We start from the raw sequence: 20,212 nt of genomic DNA on the forward strand, positions 1-20,212 counted from the left end.
ACTCAAATTGTGCTATTGTTTTTTTTTTGTTTTTTTTAACGTGACAAAGGGTGGTTTGATTTCCTCGTGTTTTTATTACAGTTCGTGTATCTGAAGGTGGATTTTTTTTGTTTTGTTTTATTACAATCGAGTAAAACTGAAGCTGCAGTGTGTGTCCCTGTGCAGCTCTCTGCACAGCTGCTGTTGGACTCGAGCAGAGTTTTGCTGTAAGGTTAGAGTCAGCCCATCCTGCGTGGGCGAACAAGTTACGAAGCACCCAGGAAATCCAACACTGTGGCAACTCCTATTAGGTAACACATTAGGTTGAGAGTCAACACTACCGGCGGTGAGGAGTCACTGTGAGCTGCGCTGAGATCGGCCGGCCAACAGGTGGGTGAACGCAGAGGAGAGTGGATTCACCCTTTACCGCAGGGTTAGCGTTGCACTGGGTGGGTCGGGCTGCAAAGTGGGTGGAGCTCCGTGTGTGTGTGTGTGTGTGTGTGTGTGTGTGTGTGTGTGTGTGTGTGTGTGTGTGTGTGTGTGTGTGTGTGTGTGTGTTCTGGGCGTGGCTATGTGCTTAATATCTCACCCAGCTGTTGTTTTTTTCTCCGTGTTTTTTGTCCATATTTGCCTTCTACAAACTGTATTTACTCAAGCGCGCGCACACACACACACACACACACACACACACACACACACACACACACACACACACACACACACAATATAGTTACATGCAGTGCATGCACATGATGATAATAATTAATCAGTGTTAATCACAGATCACACGCACATCCTTCGAGTAAATCAGTGCCAAAGGTTGCCTCACGTCATTCCTCCTCCCTCCACCGTTTCATTGTTTTCCTCCATCCTCCCGTCACCTTTTATACACAGTCACCACCGTCGGCGTCACCTCGGGACCTATTCATTTCTTCTAGTAGAAAAAAAAAAAAAAAAAAAACGACAACAACAGCGACGTGGACTGAAAGCCTATCAGACCTCTCACACAAGATCATATTCTCCTCCTTGGGCACCATTTGGACGCTTTCTAGAGCTACAACTCAGCTTAGTGTGCACCTGTTTGCATTTAGATGGTATCTGGAAGTATTTTGGGTGGTAATTTCCCGTAGTGGGTTTGAATGGACGTTGTGATAAAGGTAGAAGGAACACAAAAGCTATAAATCTGTTGCGGTGGTTTGACCGTACACTTTACATTAATAAGTGATCTATTACATCAACGGTTTGTGGAAAAGTTCCTGCGTTTTGAAAAAAGGGGTCGACTGTGACATACGAGACCTTCCCCGTTGAATAGTGTGTGATCTTGGCACAAGCTTTATAATCTGTGTTCCTTATTTAAAGATCCTGGCAAGCTGCGCGTTGTGCAAAATGGTGAATTTGCCTGCCGCCTTACATTCTGCCGTCTCCGTCGAGGCAGAAAATGATCTCTTCAAAAAGTCATTTTCTAATGGCAGTTTGGTATCGGAGCTGTTTACCCCACTTGTCATGTAATCTGACATCTATAAACTGTGTGCACACACAATGGTGCATAATCAGCCGCGTTTAGTGTCACCTGTTTACCCTTTGTTAAATTGGGCACAGTCACACTATTAAAAACACTGATCTGGTGCTTCTGACGTCATAAAAGTGGGAAATAGAGGAAGGGAAAGTCAGTATGAAGCCGCTTCTCTCTGTTGTGCAGCTACGGTTCCTCCAGCCCTTCGCTAAATATCGTCACGCATCTTACATACTTTCACATGTAAAAAAAAGAAAAATCCCTCTGTGAGTAACACGAGGTTACTTTTTTTTTTGTTTTGTTTTTTTCTCCTGTGAATCGCAGTGCGAGCACGGCGCAATTAAAATCATCCGGACGCGTTACATCTTTCTCTCTGCCGGGTTTCCTCGGCGCCGCAGTCACAGCTGCTACCCGCTTCCATTCAACTCAGAGATCACATGAATTAATTGCAAGCCGAAGACTGGGTGACCCATTTTATGATGGAGCAGTTGAACTGAGAAGTGCAGTGGAGAGGGAGGAGGAGGAGGAGGAGGAAGCTCCACTCCAACACGTCGAGCTCGGCGAGGTGTTTTTCAGTCTGACGTGGAGAGTTGACCGTTTTAGAGCCGAGTCGTGCTGCAGATTGTTGTGATTGACGGTTATTTTACAGCCTCGGTGTCTGACTCACAAACGATGCAAATAACTTGGACTGCGGGGCGAGTGAAAGGTCACCGTGGATTTCCGAGTGAAGTTCAGTTTCTTGACTTTATTTGACTTTAAGAGAGACTCAGAAAAAAAAATGCTGGAAAGTTCTCAGATGGATCATTTATGTATATTTACATAATCCTGAGGTTGCTACACCTTTAATATTTTGTTCTGCTGGGCTCCAGATATTTCTTATGCTAATGGTTTTGGCCTTAAGTCCTCTTAAATATTGACTTCGAGAATATTTGCCATTCAGATTTATTCTGTTTTCACCATTTAATTTTTTTTTATTATGAACTAATCGTCACTTTGGATCCAGTGTCTTTGTTATTTTCTATATTATTGTGTGGTATTGTTGTAGTTTTGAGTCACAATAACAGTCGGTCAAAAACAAGTTATTGCGTCAGCGATATGTTTGTTTTGCCCGGCGGGAACCAGAGCCGGTGTGAATATGAGTTCTCACCACGCTCCATAGAGAAATCGTTTCCATCCTACTGGTTGTTGACCTCGGGTTAATTTCAACCAATCAGCGTGCGCCGAAACTGTCCGACATTTTGCCACCGCTGCGACTAAACTACGGTGTCCACCAAAGCATTCCCCCCCCCCCTGAGTACAGCATCATTTTTAAGTCGTATTAATGAACGCTGGCAGCTTGTCGAGGTGCTGAGCGTTCGTTCTGCGCTGAAAGCTGAACATTCGGTGAAGGAGTGGCGGGACGAAAAGCGGTTAAACCACCGACGCTTGTCCCCGACTGGTCGGCCCTTTAGAGGAGCTGATCGAAATCTAATACGAGTCCCGAGTTACAGGACTGTATTCAAAGCGAAGAAAACTGAAGCCGTGAGCGACAGTTGGCGCAGCCAGGCGAATTTTGATCCCCGACTGGGTACGTTTTTTGACCCGCTGTGTGAGATCACGTCTACGGCATGCAGGGAAAAATCCATTAGCAACATCAAATGCAAATATTTTGAAGGGTGAACGAATCAAAATCCCCAAAAAGTGTAAAATGTAAACAAAAAAACAGAATGCGACGATTTGAAAATCATATAAATGCATATTTAATCGTAAATAGTTCAGAGACAACATTTCAAATGTTTTGTTTTATGGAGAACTATCTCATTTTGAATGTGATGCCTTCGCCCTTCTTGACGCTGAGCTGGATGTGTCCTCCTCTCTCCCTCCAAAAATTAGCATCAGTGGTTGAGTATGCAGAGTGTCGAGACATTTTTTTATACCCAGCTGGTAATGAGCTGCCGTACATCCTCATTTTTTTTTTTTGAAGCCAATCATTCTGCCCTCATCTCTGTCCCCCATCTCTTTCTCTCTCTCTCTCAGATCAGAGAGCTCGCAAGCGTCCGCAGAGGTTTGTCCTTTTTCTCTTTTCTGTCGGACTTTCAGCCTTTTCATTCTCTTCTTTTGGGGGGATTTTGCACAGAGTTGTGGGTTTAATCTGAGCAACCGTGAAGAGAGGAAGGAAAAAAAAAAAAAAATGGAGAGGAGAGGAGAAAAATAAAAAAAGAATAGGAGTGGGTAGGAAAGGAAGCTGGCGGAGGGATGAGAGGGTGAGGTGGGAAGGAAAGGAGGGTGTGGTGGATGTCGAGAGCGAGGGATGCTGCAGGGAGAGGCGGGGGTGTGGGAGGGAAAAGGTGAAAAGGGGGGTGTGGTCATGATGGAGAGAGTGAGAGAAAGAAAAGAAGAGGAGGAGAGGTGGGTGGAGGGGGGGGGGTGAAGTGATGGAAAGATGAACAGATCGGGGAGGGGAAAAGGGAAGGGAGTTGGTGGTGGGTGGGGGAACGAGTGGAAAAAACATGGAGTCAGCTGATGGCTCCCAGTTTCCATGGCAACGCTAGGCCTTTCCCACTCACTCTCTTTCTCTCTCTCTCTCTCTCTCTCTCTCTCGTCCCTTCCTCACCCACTCCCTCACTTCTTTCACACTTCATTTTCTTTTCTTTTTTTGAGACTGTCTCACTATAATCATGTTAAGACCCCGATTTCTCTTCTTTTCTGATCTCCCTCTTTTTTTTTATTTTTTTTTTTATCTCCCTTCCCTTCCCTTCGTATTACCGAGTTTTTTTTTTTGTATTTGTTGCCAAGACTACTTTCAAACAGAGACAATACACTAGACGCTCCATGCGGAGCGATCTTGAACACACAGTTAAGGGAGTCATTGAGATGGATCGCTGATTTGCAAAATCAAAGTCTGCAAATTTTAACGAAGGAAAGAAAGAAAAAAAAAAAAAACGCCACCTGTAGTTGCCTTGAATGTCAAGAATCAACCTGAAAAGGCTTTGAATGTGACAGTCAAACATAACAAACTACGCTCCTTTAAGAGTGGTTCATCTCATATATGTAGTGATCTCTAGCTGCAGCAGGTTGTTTACCGACTCTTATATTTGAGTCTTGGACCTCCGTCACTCCATCTGAACTGCGTGACCCGATAAAAAGGGCGTAGCAGAGTCTCCACCCAGAGCCAAACTACACTCAGCTGAACTGGACGCAGGCCAATTCCTCGACTGGAGGCTCGCTGCTGCTCCGTTTCTCCCGTCTCTCTCACTCTCTCTCTCTCCGTCGGTACCAGTCTCTCTCTATACCCATGCAGCCCTTCTCCCTCTGTCTCTCTCACGTTCTCCCTCCACCACCACCACCACCACCACCACCCCCCTCCACCCCAGTGTACCACACAGCAGCCATTGTTCCCCGTGCTTCGGAGCTGCATGGCAGCTGAGCCCTGGGTGGCTGCAAAGGGGTTGGGGGCTTGGGGGGTGGTGGTGGTGGGGGTGGGTGTTTCTCCACTCCTCTGAGGAGGCTGAGAAAAAGTAGGGCGTAGTGTGGAAAAAAAAAAAAAAAAAAAAAAAAAGAAGAAGCCTGATGCAGGTTATATGAAAGCATTTATCAAGAACTTCCCTCAAAGCAGACTTTAACCAAACCGGTCTTTATTGATTGAAAAGGGAGCGCACGCCATCAAAGATATGTAAATATATATATATATATAAAGGGTTGAGCTGGTTATGGAACTATTTTTCCATCCCTGTAAATTCTCATTTCTCAGATATTTTTTTCCTCACCAGAGGAAAAAAAAAAAAAAAAAAAAAAATCCTTCTGGACACTTTAACAATATAATAGCTTTATTTTACAGCCTTCACTTTGAGTTATTTCAGCTTTTATTTTTTTTTTTTATTTTTTTTTTTTTATTGAGACGTCAGTTTCGTGTGCCGGATGGATCTAAATACTACAACACCCAGCAGCGTTTGTAAAGGGGGCAGAGTCTCTGGAGTAAATTCAAAATGCTTTATGATTGTTAACAGAAAACAGCAGTTTCAGATTTCATCTGTACATTGTATTTGAGAGTGAATTGTTATAATAAGTGTTTGATCAAAGTGTTCAGACAAAATGCACCCTGGAAGTCGCGGGAGAATCTTTTCTATGAGTTTATGTCATGTTTTATTTAAAGAATCAGAGTGTTTCTCTGCTGTAATCCGGGATATCTTAAAATAACTTCCTACTATTATGCACCTTATACGAATACATGCTGTGCTGGTGTCCGTTGTTACAGTCAGGTGACTGTGTAGCGACAATCACATCCTCTGACTGTGTGTCTCCAGCTCAGTGTCGCAACACCGAAGGAAAACAGTGAAATCCTCTCTGCAGTGGTGGATTGCTTATCTCCTGCTGACTTTTGAGACGATAAAGCAGCATGTATGAGTATTTTTTTGGCGCACTCCACTTATCTACGATGACATGAGTCCAAGTAAAACACCGGTTTCCCTTTAAAATCAGCTTTTCTTTCAGGACGGAAATCTAGTTTAGGTAAATTATTGTCACACTCCTTTTATTTTAAATATTTATATTTATTTTAGACACTGCTTCCTCATGTATCTTTGACTCTTTTTGACCTTGTCCCCCCCCTCCCCTCCAACCCCCGTGTCCTCTCCAGCAGGCCGATGTAGGTGATGACTGCTCACAGCCGACAGACCTGAAGGTGAAGACGGAGTTCAAAACGGAGCCCTCTTCGCCCCAGTCGAGCCCCGCCGAGGACCAGACCGAACCCGTCGACCTGTCGCTCAACAAACCCCGCTCCGTCTGCACGACGAGCACCACGGTCAACCCGGCGCCCAGCAGCATCGTCACCCAGCCTACCCTGTGCGCCACAACAATCCCCTCCACAGTACAGTCCATAGGCTCCATGGTAACTACAAACTTCTACCTCCTCCATTTTGATAATGAAACTCTTTACACCCTCTAACCAGTTGTATCCGCCCTCCCCGGCTTTCTTCGCGCCTCCAGGTCCTATCTCCGGGCTCCATCTTAGCCACGCAGGGCGCCGGCGGCCAGCAGATCCTCCACGTTATCCACACGATCCCGTCGGTCAGCATGCCCAGCAAGGTGGGCCAGCTGCAGACCATCCCCGTGGTGGTGCAGTCGCTGCCCGTCGTCTACACCACCATGCCCACCGACGGCGTCGCCACAGCGGCCATTACGGTGCCGCTCATAGGCAGCGACGGGCGCTCGGAAGGATCTGGTGAGTGGTACCACGAAACCCTCCATTACAAGATATTGTTATAGACACGTTTGGACTGCTACAGTACAGCGGGCTACTTGTCTTAGTCTGGACACCGGCTTTGTAGTCTCCATCCTTTGAGGTAATTCTTCTTTTTTGTGTTGTGTTTTGGCAAATATGACCAGAAATGATCCAGCTTCTAACACTGGGTAGGAAGTCACCAACGGTGACGTCACCCGTTGGTTTGTGAACGGCCGTTATGAAGTGTCAAGTTCGGATTTTGTCCGGCGCCATCTTTGCTAGTTTGGAATGAGTTTGGAGCCAGAAGTGACCACATTTGGACAAGCTGGGAGGAGGAGGGAGCGGTGGATCTGACTCCACCTGATTTGAAACCTGAGGACCACCCACCGATAGCCACAACCTGACTGACCCACGGACCTGTCAATCAAACAAACACGCCCCCCCAAAAACATGTCCTTTTGAGGCTTATTTTTTAACTAAAGACGGGATTATTTTCAGATGGACCGCCAGAAAACTAATAAGAAGGAGCGACTTTAGCTAACAGCACCAAAATAAATTGTGGAAAAAAATTTATTGACTTTGTATTTCATGAGAGAAGTTGAATGGGAGTCAATGGAGCCAGAGGCTATTTGGAGCCAACCTCTAGTGGCAAACAGTGGTATTGCAGTTTGAGGCATATATATATCTATAGAGAGCGAGAGAGAGAGAGAGCATATGGTTTTAAGACACAATGAAAAAGCATTTAAGAATTTCATCCTTTTACATCATATGTGTCATGTTGAAACAGGATGTTAAGATGGTACCAAGCACAGAGATTGGTTGTTTAAAATGTGGCAAAGCAAAATCAGTTAGGAAAAAAAATCTGACATATCACATGGTTGTTCGATTTCTATACTTCATCTCGTCCCCGTCATTCTTTCTATCTTTGACTGTCACACATGTGATTATTCTTTCACGGCTCCGTCTCTATTGCTCGCTCTATCATTTATGGGGAGATCTCGGGTCTCAGAAGAATACAGTGTCTCCCAGAGGAGCCGGTGTGTGCTTGTGGTTAGTGGTATGTTAGACTTGCCATCTGTCTGCCTGTCTATCTTTGTCATTCTGGAAGCTCTCCATATGTGCCAGATGATTGATAGTCCCGCTTTAAAATAAGGAAAACTTACTTGTGGAAAAGAAAAAAGTTACATATGTTGGAGAGAAATGTTCACAGCTGACTCTGTCCTGTAATATTTTGTAGGGTGAAGTCACAGGTTGCGTCATACGTTAAAATGGGATCATCTTGGGTGTTTTTTTTCCGAGCAGGGAGAGTAGCAGAGGGTTAATCTGGAATTTATAATCTGTCATTTTTTTTTAACTGGTACAGGAACAAAGTTGTGTTCCTCATATGTTGGGCTGAGTGTCAATACTTTTATGGCACCAACCAAATTGCTTTAATTCTATTTAGAATGAAAAACCGTCTTCTCATTTGATACCACATTTTATAGATCGGCTGCATCCGCAATAACATAGTTTTGTTTGAAAAACAAAAGCAGAACTTTTGCTACGTTTAAACGGAAGTAAATCTCTTCAGCATCAGTGAGCCAATGCCGTTTTTACCACTCGTAGGGTCTACCTGGGCAGGTTTATAAAATCACTCGGTTTCAACTTTGGTAAATCTTACATTTGAACTCCTTATTTCACTAACTAATTGTTGTCCACACACCGGTATGAGTTGTTTAGCTTACACGTGTACATTTTAGCGTCTACCAATAGTCTGCTTGTGAGGCATTTAGAGGACATCTGTAAGTTGTAGCTGCCGAACTACCCAAAATAACCTGGGTTACAGAAGATTTGTACCAAACTGTGTGAGGTAATTTTCTCTCCTGACAGTCAGAGTTTGTCATCGTGTCAGCTGTTCATCAGGAGAGCATTAACTACTCCAAGTTATCTATCTGATTTCAATAAAACCGCAGTGAATGAAGAGGTCGAAAGCGGGTGTAATCCGTCCCTGAGTAAGTACCGGGGGAAGTTCGACATTTGCTCAGCCGAGGTGGCAAAACAGGCCTCCACCCTTTTGACAAACTGCAGTAAAGTTGCTCAGTAAAGTCGGCGTAGTTCACCTTGGTTTCTAATTCAAACCAGGGCGGCCTCGACTCAGGAATGTAAACGAGGACAGTCTGCGGCACACAAACCGGCCTGAAGATGCTCGGGGACTGTTGGACCTCAACAGTCTGTGGCGTTCAGTACATGCCAGGACTTGTTGTGACACACTATTGTAATTTACTTTTTTTTGTACTTTTTTCCTCATTTTGTGTCAAATCTTCTACTTTTACTTCATTTCCCTGCATTCATTTCAGAAAAATCGGAGGACTGGGTTTTTGAAACCATTAGCTCATGCTGTAGTCAGTTGTGAGATTACTTATTAATATTAAGGCACAGTTTGAGCAAAAAAAGTATTTATTTAATTGACATAATTGAAATATCTTGTGTCTGCACCAAGCGGAACCAACAGTGACGTCACTCATTGGTTTGAAAAAGGTCGTTAAGAACCCTCGAGTTTGATTTTGGCCGTCCCCATCTTGCTTGTTCAGAGCGGTTTGTAGCCGGAAGTGACCATATTTGGACGAGCTGGGGGAGGAGCAAACGGGGGATCTGACTCGATCTGAATGGAGACACTGTCAATGAAATAGACACGCCCCCAAAATCACATCTTTTTGAGGCCTGTTTTCTAATTAATGACAGGATTATTTTCAGATGGTCCGCCAGAAAACTAATAAGACCGAATCATTTCAGCTAACAACACCGAGATAACGTGCGGACATTTTTTTGTATTGGCTTCGCATTGCATGAGACAAGTTGAATGCGAGTCAATGGAGCTACAGGCTTTTTAGAGCCAACCTCTAGTGGCACTCAGTGGTATTACATTTAAAGGCACTTCCACATTGGCTTCATTTCTCAGACTCGGAAGCTACGTCCGCTGGTATGATGCGACACAATCGGCCAGTATCATTTTCTTTTTTACTTGAAATGTCCCAGTTAACTGGTCACCTGAACCTCATCAATCCCCATCTCTCTGCCCGCGCAAACAAGCCACCCCTCAACCGTTAGACTGTGATTTCACAGCTTCATTTTCCAGCTTTTCTCATAATAGCGGATGTAAATGTCAGCTAATGGCAACAGTAATGTCTTGCAATTAAGAGTAACGTTTTTCTAGGCTGAAAAGCAGCTTTTTTTTTTCCTTTCAGTCTCGCACATCTTGGAGCAACGCAGCAAGGCTGCTGCTAACACCGTGACTTCCCTCAGTCCGACACCAGACTTAAGTTGAATGCACACCAACACGATCGTCTCCCAGACAGGATCAATTACAAAACATAAAGAGATGGGTGCTCTCAAGCTTCCCGTCTGCTACGTCACACAGTCTGTCCGTTTGTTAGCAGACTTCTGCTGCTTCTCTGACATCCTCTGGTGTGGGTGTGTGTCTGTGTGTGTGTGTGTTAGTCATCTGTCTCAACACGCTACTGCCAATTTATTGGGGGAGAGAGTAATCAGTCAACATGAGACACCTGTGCCAATTACCTCCCTACCCTGGCAGTGTTCCCAGAACCACTCCCACCAACTCTGCCTGCTGCAGCTGCCACAAGGACCGAGGCCCGCCGCCGTGTGTCGACACACCCTGGGCATCTGCATCAAGTGGTGTTTAGACGCTCCTAAAAGGAGGAGTTTTAGTTGGATGTGACATCAAGAAGTTCATCGAGGGTAGAAACAGTGCAGAGCGGTCGGATGTTCAGAGAGGTTGTAAAGATGGCAGATTATCTGAACCACTTTATTTCAGGGTAAAACCGGAAATGACCTGAAATGTTGGCAGTAATCCTTCATTTTTCAGGAAAACTATCGGATTGTGTTCGGTCAACATTAAGCCAGGACATCGGTCTGTAAACTGATGGATGTTTACAAGGGACATCTGGGACAATATTTTGACTGCGTTTTTCCTATGTTTGGCCAAACTGAGGTTTGTTTAAAACCAGTTTTTGTTGCCTCCATACCAGTTTTTTTTTTGTTTTTTTTTTGCAGATAGAAATTGTGGAAAACCTACTAAACTATAAATGTACCCACATTCTTTCCTATAAAAGGGCCAAAACTTTATCTGGTTTGTGTTGTGCAAAATCACTTTTCATTAAAATATATTCTACAGAAAAATATCATAAAAATAAATAAAATTTCCATTGAATTGAAACTACTTTTTAACAGAAATTGTAATACTTTTGCAGAAAAACATGAAACCTCCACATGGTTCTTTTCTGGAATAAAATGTGCAAAACAAAGAAGGCGAGGGCCAAACTTGGCAGCTCTGTTTTACACAGTTAATTTATATCTGTCTTTTCTACCAGAGGAGAAAGAGACAAGTCAGAAACATGATTTCAGCTTCTTCGTCATGTTGACGTTGTGTGATAAAGTCAACACAGTGATGTTGCATTCAGTTTGCTCACGGGCATCGTTCAAGCGTCGCTTTGACTGCTGTGATCGAGTGTCATCCGTCTCGTGCGACAGGCCCGGTGGATCCCAAAGGAGCTGCGTCGCAAATTCGGTTTTCTGTCCACATTTCGCTTTAAAGCCCCGAAAAGACAAAAGAAACGAAATAACAAACAAAAAAAAAAGAGTGAGGGAGGATGTTACAGAAGAAGATGGGGAGCTCAGATATTTATTTTTGTTCTTCCTTCTGTACCCGCAAAGCGAAACGAAGCAGGTGATGCTTGCTGCTCGTGTGCTGCGGTGCTGTGTGGGAGGAAACGGGGGAAGGAGGGTCGGATGGGAAGAGAGAGAGAAAAGGGAGTGAGACCGGGTGGATGTGTGTGTGTGTGGGGGGGGGGGTAGGGGGGTTGCTGCAAGAAGGGTGAGGAAGGATGAGGAGGAGATGGGTGCAGGGGTCGAAGAAGGAGAGGAGATGGGTGCCTTTGAAAGAGGAAAGCTGCAGTGGCGGAGAGATGACAAGGGTGGGGGTGGGGGGGGTGGGGGGCTTAATAGTCCCCAGAGACAAAGAGCACCCCCTTCTATTGGTGTGTGGCCCTTCCCACACCAACACACGCACGCACGCACACACACGTATACAAAACGGACTCCACCCAAAATTCCTTGCGTCACCCTTCCAACCACTCCACCCCATCCTGGCTCTCTCTATCCTGGCTGGACTTTCAACAGTATGGCTGCCACATTCCTGTAGACCGAGGAGGAGAAAGAGGAGGAGGGAGGCTTTTAGTTTTCATTCAGACCAAATAATGAATCATCCCAGTCTGATTAAGTTATATAAATTGTTCTTTGTTTGCTCATGTCGTGTTTTCGTGCTTCGGTCGTGCTGTCGAATCGTAAATTTTTGGGGGAAAATGAAAATGAACAACTGATGGAGGAGAGACGCACTGACACACACAAATCACAGATTAATAGATTTATCTGACCACAGGTACAATGAGTCAATACAAATAATTTAGTCTGAGGATATATATACTGTGCGAGACTTTAAGGCACTAAAAGAAAAGCAAGGATGCTTTGAAAAAATAAGGCCATGAGAAGACTGAAAAGAATCTAAATGTCGTAATTTCTTTATGGACTTCTCTGTCTGATGCCGAGTAGGTTCCATTCACTTTGTTTTGAGAGCTCTTCCAACTGAAAATATTGTGTTGCTGCTGTAAACGATACGGTTGAGAGCCGTGGGACTGAAGCTAAATCGTAAAGCTGCGGGCCGTGAAACTGAAACAAACAGCTGGAAAACACAAAAATGCTCTGACGAGCACATATGATCCACCGCAATTATAAAACTATTGGATTATAGCAGCAAAATTACAGTCACTTTGTGATCCTCTGATCTGGTGTAATCTGCCACGAAGAGACCTGAGGGACAAAAGTCCGTCCTCGCTCCTGATCGTGTTCGCTGAGGCGGACGTAAATTTCAACTTCCAAATGCCGCGCAAGCAACAATAACAAAAAAAAAATAAATAAAAAAAAGATGACTCGCGAGCATTTACTTGCCATCAAGAATTCAAAAAGCAGAACTTCCTCCGTCTTCTTCTTTGTGAGAATTTACAACAGCTTGCCAAAACCTCGAGGACAACCAGCGGAGCCTTCCGGTAGCCTCCAGAGATTTGTCTTTCGCTTAATTGCTAATTAGCATTGTGTGCGAGTTCAGATTATTTTTCATTAACATCTGTTCGCATTATCTTCCTCCTACTTTGACATTGGAAAAGGTTCCTGAAACGGGAGAGCCGGAACGACCGGAAGATGTTTCGTTGGGACAAAAACGGATTTAGAAATTGTTGAGAAACATGTAGAAACAACTGGGACAAATCCAGCGTGGGATTTAGACACAAATTTCATCCATTCATTCTGCAGCCGAACAGACCAGACCACACCTAACTACGCACACACACACTTGGAGCTAGTCTTTGTCTTGCTAAGTTCCTGGAATCCAGACATTGCTTTTAAGAAGTTATTAACCCCCTGCTGTTCTGTGCTGCCGGCTCCCACCCTTTCCTTTCCATCTCCCAGTATTCCCCCTCATCTATTCGAGCCACTGATTTATGTCCCATTCACTCTCTCTCTTTCTGTCCTTTTCCTCTCCAGTTCGTATTAAGCCGGGTTCGACGTCCCCGGTGGAGTATCACAGCGACAGCGATGCCGAGAGCGGTACGGAGTCGGGATCGGCCTCCCTCAGCGCCCAGAGCCTCGACGCAGGGTGAGTTCATGTGCAACGATTAAATATCCAGGGATGAATGAGATACTTTGCTGGGAAAAAAATTAAAAAAAAAAGGTACAATATTAAGTTGTAGTTTACTCGTGTTTTGGAGGTGCTCGGGCTTAATACCAACAAGTCCTCCAACCCAAATGGCCGTATCGTTTGCTTGTCTTTTCTCTTGGACCGCTGCGTCTTCTGGATTATCACTCGCACCGGTGAAAAGAAGTATTGCATAAGTATTTTTCACACCTGTTTGTTTAGCTTCAACTTTCCACAAAGCAAAAACTTGGCTAAATTTAGTTGAAGATCAGAATTTGGGTGAAATTGGAGAGTCATCAATACAATACCAACATACAGTAGGGTTGAGTTTGAAACAGGAAGTCTCCGAAGTTTACTCTTTTGAGGACCATAACCATAAACCCAAGCGGCAACCAACAGTTGTTGTCGCCATCTTGCTAATTCTGACTGCACCACAGACCTGTCAATCAAACACACACGCCCCCAAACATGCCGCAATTTGAGGCCTAATATCTATTCAATGATGGAATAATTTTCAGATTGACTGCCTGAAAACTAATAATCTATCTGACAACAGCAAAAGAAGTTGTAAGAAAAAAATGTATTGACTTTGTATTTTATGATAGAATTTGAATGGGAGTCAATGGCGCCAGAGCCTATTTGGAGCCGACCCCTAGCGGCACTCTGTGGTATTGCACCTTATAGCACTTTGCCATTGGCATAAGTTTTCAGACCTGGAAGCTCCCGTTAAGATTACTATGGCCAGCAGAGGGCACCACCACAGTTACGTTGGAACTTAAACAAGGGTCATAATAGACTGCTTGCACAAATGACTTATGGTATTTTTTATGATCTCACCCATACACGTAAAATGCTGGAAAATAGACCTGAATTGTGAAAATACATTTACTGGCGTTTAGCGTAACCCATAAGTGAGCCGTCCGTGTTAAAATAGCGTCTCATTAGTTCCTTCGGTAGGACGTGAAACGACCAAAAAACGCTCCTGTTTAGAGGAAGGGAAACACCACGATGCCACACTCCTAGTGGCCAGTCTCTGTATTGCAGTTGGGGAAAAAAATAAATCTAAAAAACATTTTCTCCCATTGTAAACCAGATGTCAGTAAAACTCTCAACAGGCCATAAAGACTCAAAATCCACGCATGATGTCAGCTGACGGCGGAGGCCCTAATACGTGTCAGCAGGGATGGCGAGGGAGACGCTAACGCGCAGCAGGGTTTATGGGGAATTCGGTGCTTGTGTGGGTCGCCTCCCTCGCCTGCAGGCTCCTGACTAATTACATTACTGCAGCGCTGCCCTGACTGGATGCTTATATAACCTTATATAACCCACCGTTCAACGGAGCACACCGGAGACGCCCAGACTGTAACACAGGAAGACAAGTGTGCCCGTGTGTTCAGAGTGTGTGTGTGTGTGTGTGTGTGTGTGTGTGTGTGTGTGTGTGTGTGTGTGTGTGTGTGTGTGTGTGTGCACATGCTCAGTGAACACCTCATAAATAAGGGCATTTTGGTATTCATGGACATTCGACTGATTGTTATTTGTAAGGTTAGTGCGCCGTTGAAGACTCCTCTGAGTGAGCGTCCATGTGTGTTCATTAGTAAATCAGGACGGGGATCCTGCCACGCCCAGTGGGCGAGGCTGCCTAACTGAAGCCGAGGGTGTGGACGGTGACGGTTAGGGGGTGGAGTTGCATATATGTGTGTGTGCGAGATACAGTCAGAGAAAGAATATTCAATACAATCAAAGTGAACAAGTGGGTTTGTGGGCATTTGTGTTTTTATGCATGTGTGTGTGTATGGAGAATTATTTGTGTGTGTGTGTGTGTGTGTGTGTGTGTGTGTTGCTGGGCAGGGCTGTCCCAGAACCAGGGTGTAAACAAGGTTACGTAATGCAGTTTGCCGTCACACCTCACTGTAAAATGGGCCCTGGAGATCAGTGTCTATTCGAGTCAACTTTATTTACACCACGTCCATCAAAAGATAAATTGCATTTGAACGTGACAGTCGAGACAACGACTGTCTTTGTCTCCTTCCTCTTGTGGAATTATTTTTCAAAAGGTAGAAACAGAATGTGGATGTGTTCAGTTTGTCAGATTTTGTCTTGTAAAATTGTGGAGGAAAGAAGGAATAAAGGAATAAAAAAAAAATGGAGGGGTAAGAAGAAGGTATGAGAGATAAAGAGGGAGAGAAATGGTGGAATAGAAGCTGTTGTGCAGCTGTGTTGAGCACGGTGTGACTTTCTGACGCCCCCTGGTGGCCAGAGAGATAAAACCACATCATTTCTCTACAGAAGCACGTGAAATAGTTTTAAATAACACATCTGACAGAAATGTTGCATTTCAGGTCCTAAAACAGATTCAGATTTATCAGCTCAAATAATAGACAATAATAACCGCAATAACAAATTGATGCCAGGAAAAGGATGCAACATGTATAATTTACAAATTTCTTTAAAAAAAAAAGAAAGAAAAAAGACACAAAATGTAAATATAAACATGGAAAAGCATATTTGAATATTTCTCACAACTCGGTTAATACATTTTTTTCCACAATACTATAGATTTTTTTTTTTTTATCACAAAATTCAGATTTTATAGTCAGAAAAATCTGATTTTGATTTTATGTTGAAGGTCAAATAAATGCTTTTAGAGGGAAAAAGGACAATGTTGTAGAAAGTTATTGTTCTCTTTGAGTGTATTAATCAGCGATGCCTCTGTTTCTCCGTCTCAGGTCGGTTATGGACTTAGAGCCCGTCGATCCGGACTCACCGGACATCAAGAGGCGGCGGATCCACATGTGCGACTATGAAGGCTGTAAAAAAGTTTACACCAAGAGTTCCCACCTCAAAGCCCACAGGAGGATACACACAGGTAAGAGTTGAGCTAAACACACAGCCACGCCTTCAGGGTGTTCTGCACAGGTTTAAAAAGGGGCAGTTCAACCCAAAATAAAAAAAAACTAAAACCATAAACAGAGTAGTAAATCAACAGTTCGACTAGTTCTGCAGGTTTAAACCATTCCTGCTTTGCTCGACCCAATTTCACTGCATGAATATGGGTCTGGCGGCGCTCCCTAAGGAATCGTTCCATCCTCCTGGGTGTAGACCTCGGGTTAATTTTGACCAATCAGCATGCGCCAAAACCGGCCAAAGCTTCTTTCTTTTTTTTTTTTCCCCCTGAGTACAGCATATTTTTTTAAAATAGCTTTAACGAACTTAAATGAATTTTAATGAATGTTTTAAAAGAAAACTGAAGCTGTGAGCGACAGTTGATGCGCAACCGTCGAGGTAGCAAATCCCCCCCCAAAAAAACGGTCAAATGATGAGACGGGCCAACATATCACTGGTTAAATATGCGGACTTGTGCGTTTCAAAGTGCTTGTGCAGACTGAAAATGGTTTGGTAAGACTCTTTAATAGGATTTCGTGGGTTTTTATTTATTTTCTCGGCCCATTTTTGCTTCCACCAGTATCCCGACCTCCCTCTTCCCCCTCCCGTCCTTTCTGTCCACCGCTCTCCTCCTCCCCCGTCCTTTCCTCTCCCCTAACTCTTCTCCGTGTCTCCTGCGTCCCTCCAGGAGAGAAACCCTACCACTGTACCTGGGAGGGCTGCACCTGGCGCTTCGCCCGCTCCGACGAGCTGACCCGACACTTCCGCAAGCACACGGGAATCAAACCTTTCCGCTGCACCGAGTGCGACCGCTCCTTCTCCCGGTCCGACCACCTCTCCCTGCACCGCCGCCGCCACGTGATGATGTGAACTCTGACCTCCCTGCTTCGACTCCTCCCGCGAAGAACACCCTCCGACCCCCCTTTCTTTCTCAAACTCCCCTCACAGCACATCTTGTACCAGAGCCCCCTCACCTCCGGCGAACCTCTGCGGGATTTTAAGCCCTCGTCTGCAGATTAAAAGATAAATAAATAAATAAAAAAGGGGCACACTTCTTTCTCCTCCTACTCTTCCTCCTCTTCATCTCCAAATCCCAGGATACGCCGGGAATGCGACTGTGCGTTTCGGCACGTAAACACCGTCCAACCTCCCCGAAAACACCCGTCTCTCTAACATCCTCCGACCGGAGTCGCACGAGAGAGGAGGACGGACCGAAGGACATCGAGCATCAGGGACGTTCATCCATCCGTCACATGCATCCATCCATCCATCCATCCGGAAGGAGAGGAGGAAGAGGAGGAAGAGGAGGATGTGTTGTTTTGAAACTCAAATGAGGATCCTGATGTCACTTCAGCTGCTTTTTTTTTTTTTTTTACAATTAACATTATTTACATATCCACAATTGGGAAATTATGACTCCACAGTTTTACTTCTTGATTGGATTTTTTTTTTTTGGAAGCGGAAGCGATTCCCGAGGACGCAAATAACCGCCGCCCCTTTTTCCACCACGAGAACTTTTCCAGGAAGGACTTTTCCATTTCTCTCCAACCTTTCATTGTATTGACTCAAGGATCTAAAACGGTCAAATAACGGTCTAATTGCAGAAACTATCTGATTACGCAACGGGTAAAGAAGTCCGTCAGTTTGGTGGTGACAGGTTGGTTCCCAGACGTTTTGCTTTTACTATTCAGCATTTACAAGCAATTTTCAAACATCTAATTAACTGATACCAATACGCTATAATGGAAGATATCAGTGGCGATACACGTAGTTAAGATCTCTTCCTGTGTCCACTCAGAGCTGGAGACTGTCCAACACGCTAATATCCGTGACAACAGATGATAAATGACGAGATTTCGCAGGAGAAACACTTAAAATGTCTCTCTAGTTTCTTAAATTAAATACATGACATGATTGTGCTCTGCTTTTGAATGCTCAACAGCGGGAACTATCTTCAGAGTTTTTAAGGAACGGACGGTAATTAGGAAAACAAAACAACAACAACAACAACATATAGTTCCTGGAAGTGTTTGGAAAGAGTTCCTAAAGAACCAAAAGTATTTACTAAACTGCACATCAGCGCGTGCGAGTCCGCCTTTGCATGTTATTTACAGCAGCTGAAGTGACGTCACGTGTATACTTCCTCCTTGACACGCGTGACAGAGGTGTCTGAGGCTAAGAGCTAACAGTAGCTTCTACCTGAACCCCCCCCCCCCCCCTCCCCACTCCCCCGGTACAGGGAGCTACAAGACTGTGAACTTTATAAAGATTCATTTATTAGCATTGTATCAATCACTTTGTTGTGTTCTCCCCCCTCCACACACACACACACACACACACACACACACACACACACACACACACACACACACACACACACACACACACACACACACACACACTTCAGATTCTTCTTCGATAACAGTATTTGCTTTTTATGCGTCGTTGCCGTTTTCTGAAAAAAAAAAAAACAAAAAAAAAAAAAAAAAAGGCCTTCAGTCTTGTCTACTTTTTTTTTTTCTTCTTCTTCTTCTTCTTCTTCTTCTTCTTCGCTAGTTTTTGGCGCTCCGAAATGAAAGGGCGTCTTCAAAACGAAAACAAACAAAAAATTAATTTCAGATCCTTTGTTGTTGTTTTTTTTTTTTGAGGCTGTGAAAAAGACAGAGGAGACACAAAAAGTTTGAGAATAGAAGTCAAACTCTCACGCAGGGAAATAGGGGAGCTTTTCGGAGTGTGTGTGCGAGTGTTGTTTGCGTGTGTTGTTCACGTGTGTGCGTGTGCGTGTGCATGTTTTTTTTTTTTTTTTTGAGACAAACACATAATCAGAATTTAAGATTTGTACGAGTGTGTGTTCCGGGCACTTGTCGTTCTTTTACCTCTTGCCCGTTGAGCCTTAATAACTGAAGCCAGTCTGTAAGGGCGAAACCAGAACCACTGAGAGACGACGTCGGGTCCGAGGCCGACCGGGAGCTCACGAGCACCCGATCTTTGCGGCGTCGGTTTTGTCGTTCCCCGTCGCTTTCGTCACGGCAGCGAGAGCGAAATATTTTCAGCTCCAAATCAAGAAGTGATGGGTGTTAGATCTGGTAAATGTTTCACCTTTAAAATTTAGATTTTTTTTGGGGGGGGATATATTTTAGCAGAATACGAGCATAGGCTGCTGCTGAGAAGGTCCGTCAGTCTTTTCAGCATTACAGAACATTGCAGAAAAAAAAAAAAAAAACACATGAATTTCACATGTGTAAAAACTCTTGTGATCACATGTGGAATGTAATTCTAGAAATGACCTTTCCACATCTGTTCCCCATGTTATCGTCAGTTGCAACAGGTGATAAGCGTGTTGTTCTAGAGTTACTTTTGAATTAAGTAAAAAGATCAGAATCAGATTTTATGGTTTGAGGAAAATGTGGTCTTTTACTTTGAGAAAAAAAAAGAAAATTCAACAAAGCAACATTTGCAGCAGCAGAAAGCTCCACCAAAGCGTCCCAACTATCTCAAAGCCATTTCGCTCAGGTTATTAAACGTCCACAGAGCAGCAGGACCGTGGAGCCGCCGTGGCTTGCCACTGAGGGTCGGAGTGGTCCGGGGCGTCTGTCAGTGGTTCTGGGAGAAACCAGGCCCTTCGTCGGGCCGTCAGGGTCGGCGGTGCCTGGGGTTTAACACCATGGGGAAACCAAGCGCTCTCCTCACAAGCATTTCTACCGGGGCTGGAGTGGTGGTGGTGGTGGTGGGGGGGGGGGGGGTCAATTCTCTCAACGGAGTTTGTTTTCCCATTTTGATAGAATCCAAAATAAGAAACTAACGTCCACAAAAATATTAACAGAGAATCCTGTTTTTTGGACTTTTTTTTTTTTTACTTCCCTGGTGTAACTTCCCTAAAATCTAGCCCAATCTA

At 44.4% G+C, this 20,212-nt stretch overlaps 1 protein-coding gene across 2 annotated transcripts in view; it reads left to right on the forward strand.

Moving 5' to 3' along the window:
- klf8 (Kruppel like factor 8) overlaps positions 1 to 18,600 on the forward strand; it is a 58,623-nt gene extending 40,023 nt beyond the window's left edge. The window contains exons 3-7 of one of the 2 annotated variants that reach the window (XM_069716264.1): positions 6,111 to 6,359; positions 6,458 to 6,692; positions 13,284 to 13,395; positions 16,161 to 16,300; positions 17,006 to 18,600. In XM_069716264.1, coding sequence (XP_069572365.1) covers positions 6,111 to 6,359; positions 6,458 to 6,692; positions 13,284 to 13,395; positions 16,161 to 16,300; positions 17,006 to 17,187 — 918 coding nt within the window. In that variant the 3' untranslated portion in view covers positions 17,188 to 18,600. Of the gene's footprint in view, positions 1 to 6,107; positions 6,360 to 6,457; positions 6,693 to 13,283; positions 13,396 to 16,160; positions 16,301 to 17,005 lie in introns of both variants that reach the window. The other variant, XM_069716256.1, reaches the window with a different exon arrangement.
- The last annotated feature ends 1,612 nt before the right edge of the window (positions 18,601 to 20,212 follow it).

This window comes from Brachyistius frenatus, unplaced genomic scaffold, assembly GCF_029030835.1.
Source record: "Brachyistius frenatus isolate BFR_SWC_R1_liver_20210118 unplaced genomic scaffold, ASM2903083v1 Contig_5, whole genome shotgun sequence".
In the NCBI taxonomy this organism is placed as follows: Eukaryota; Metazoa; Chordata; class Actinopteri; family Embiotocidae; genus Brachyistius; species Brachyistius frenatus.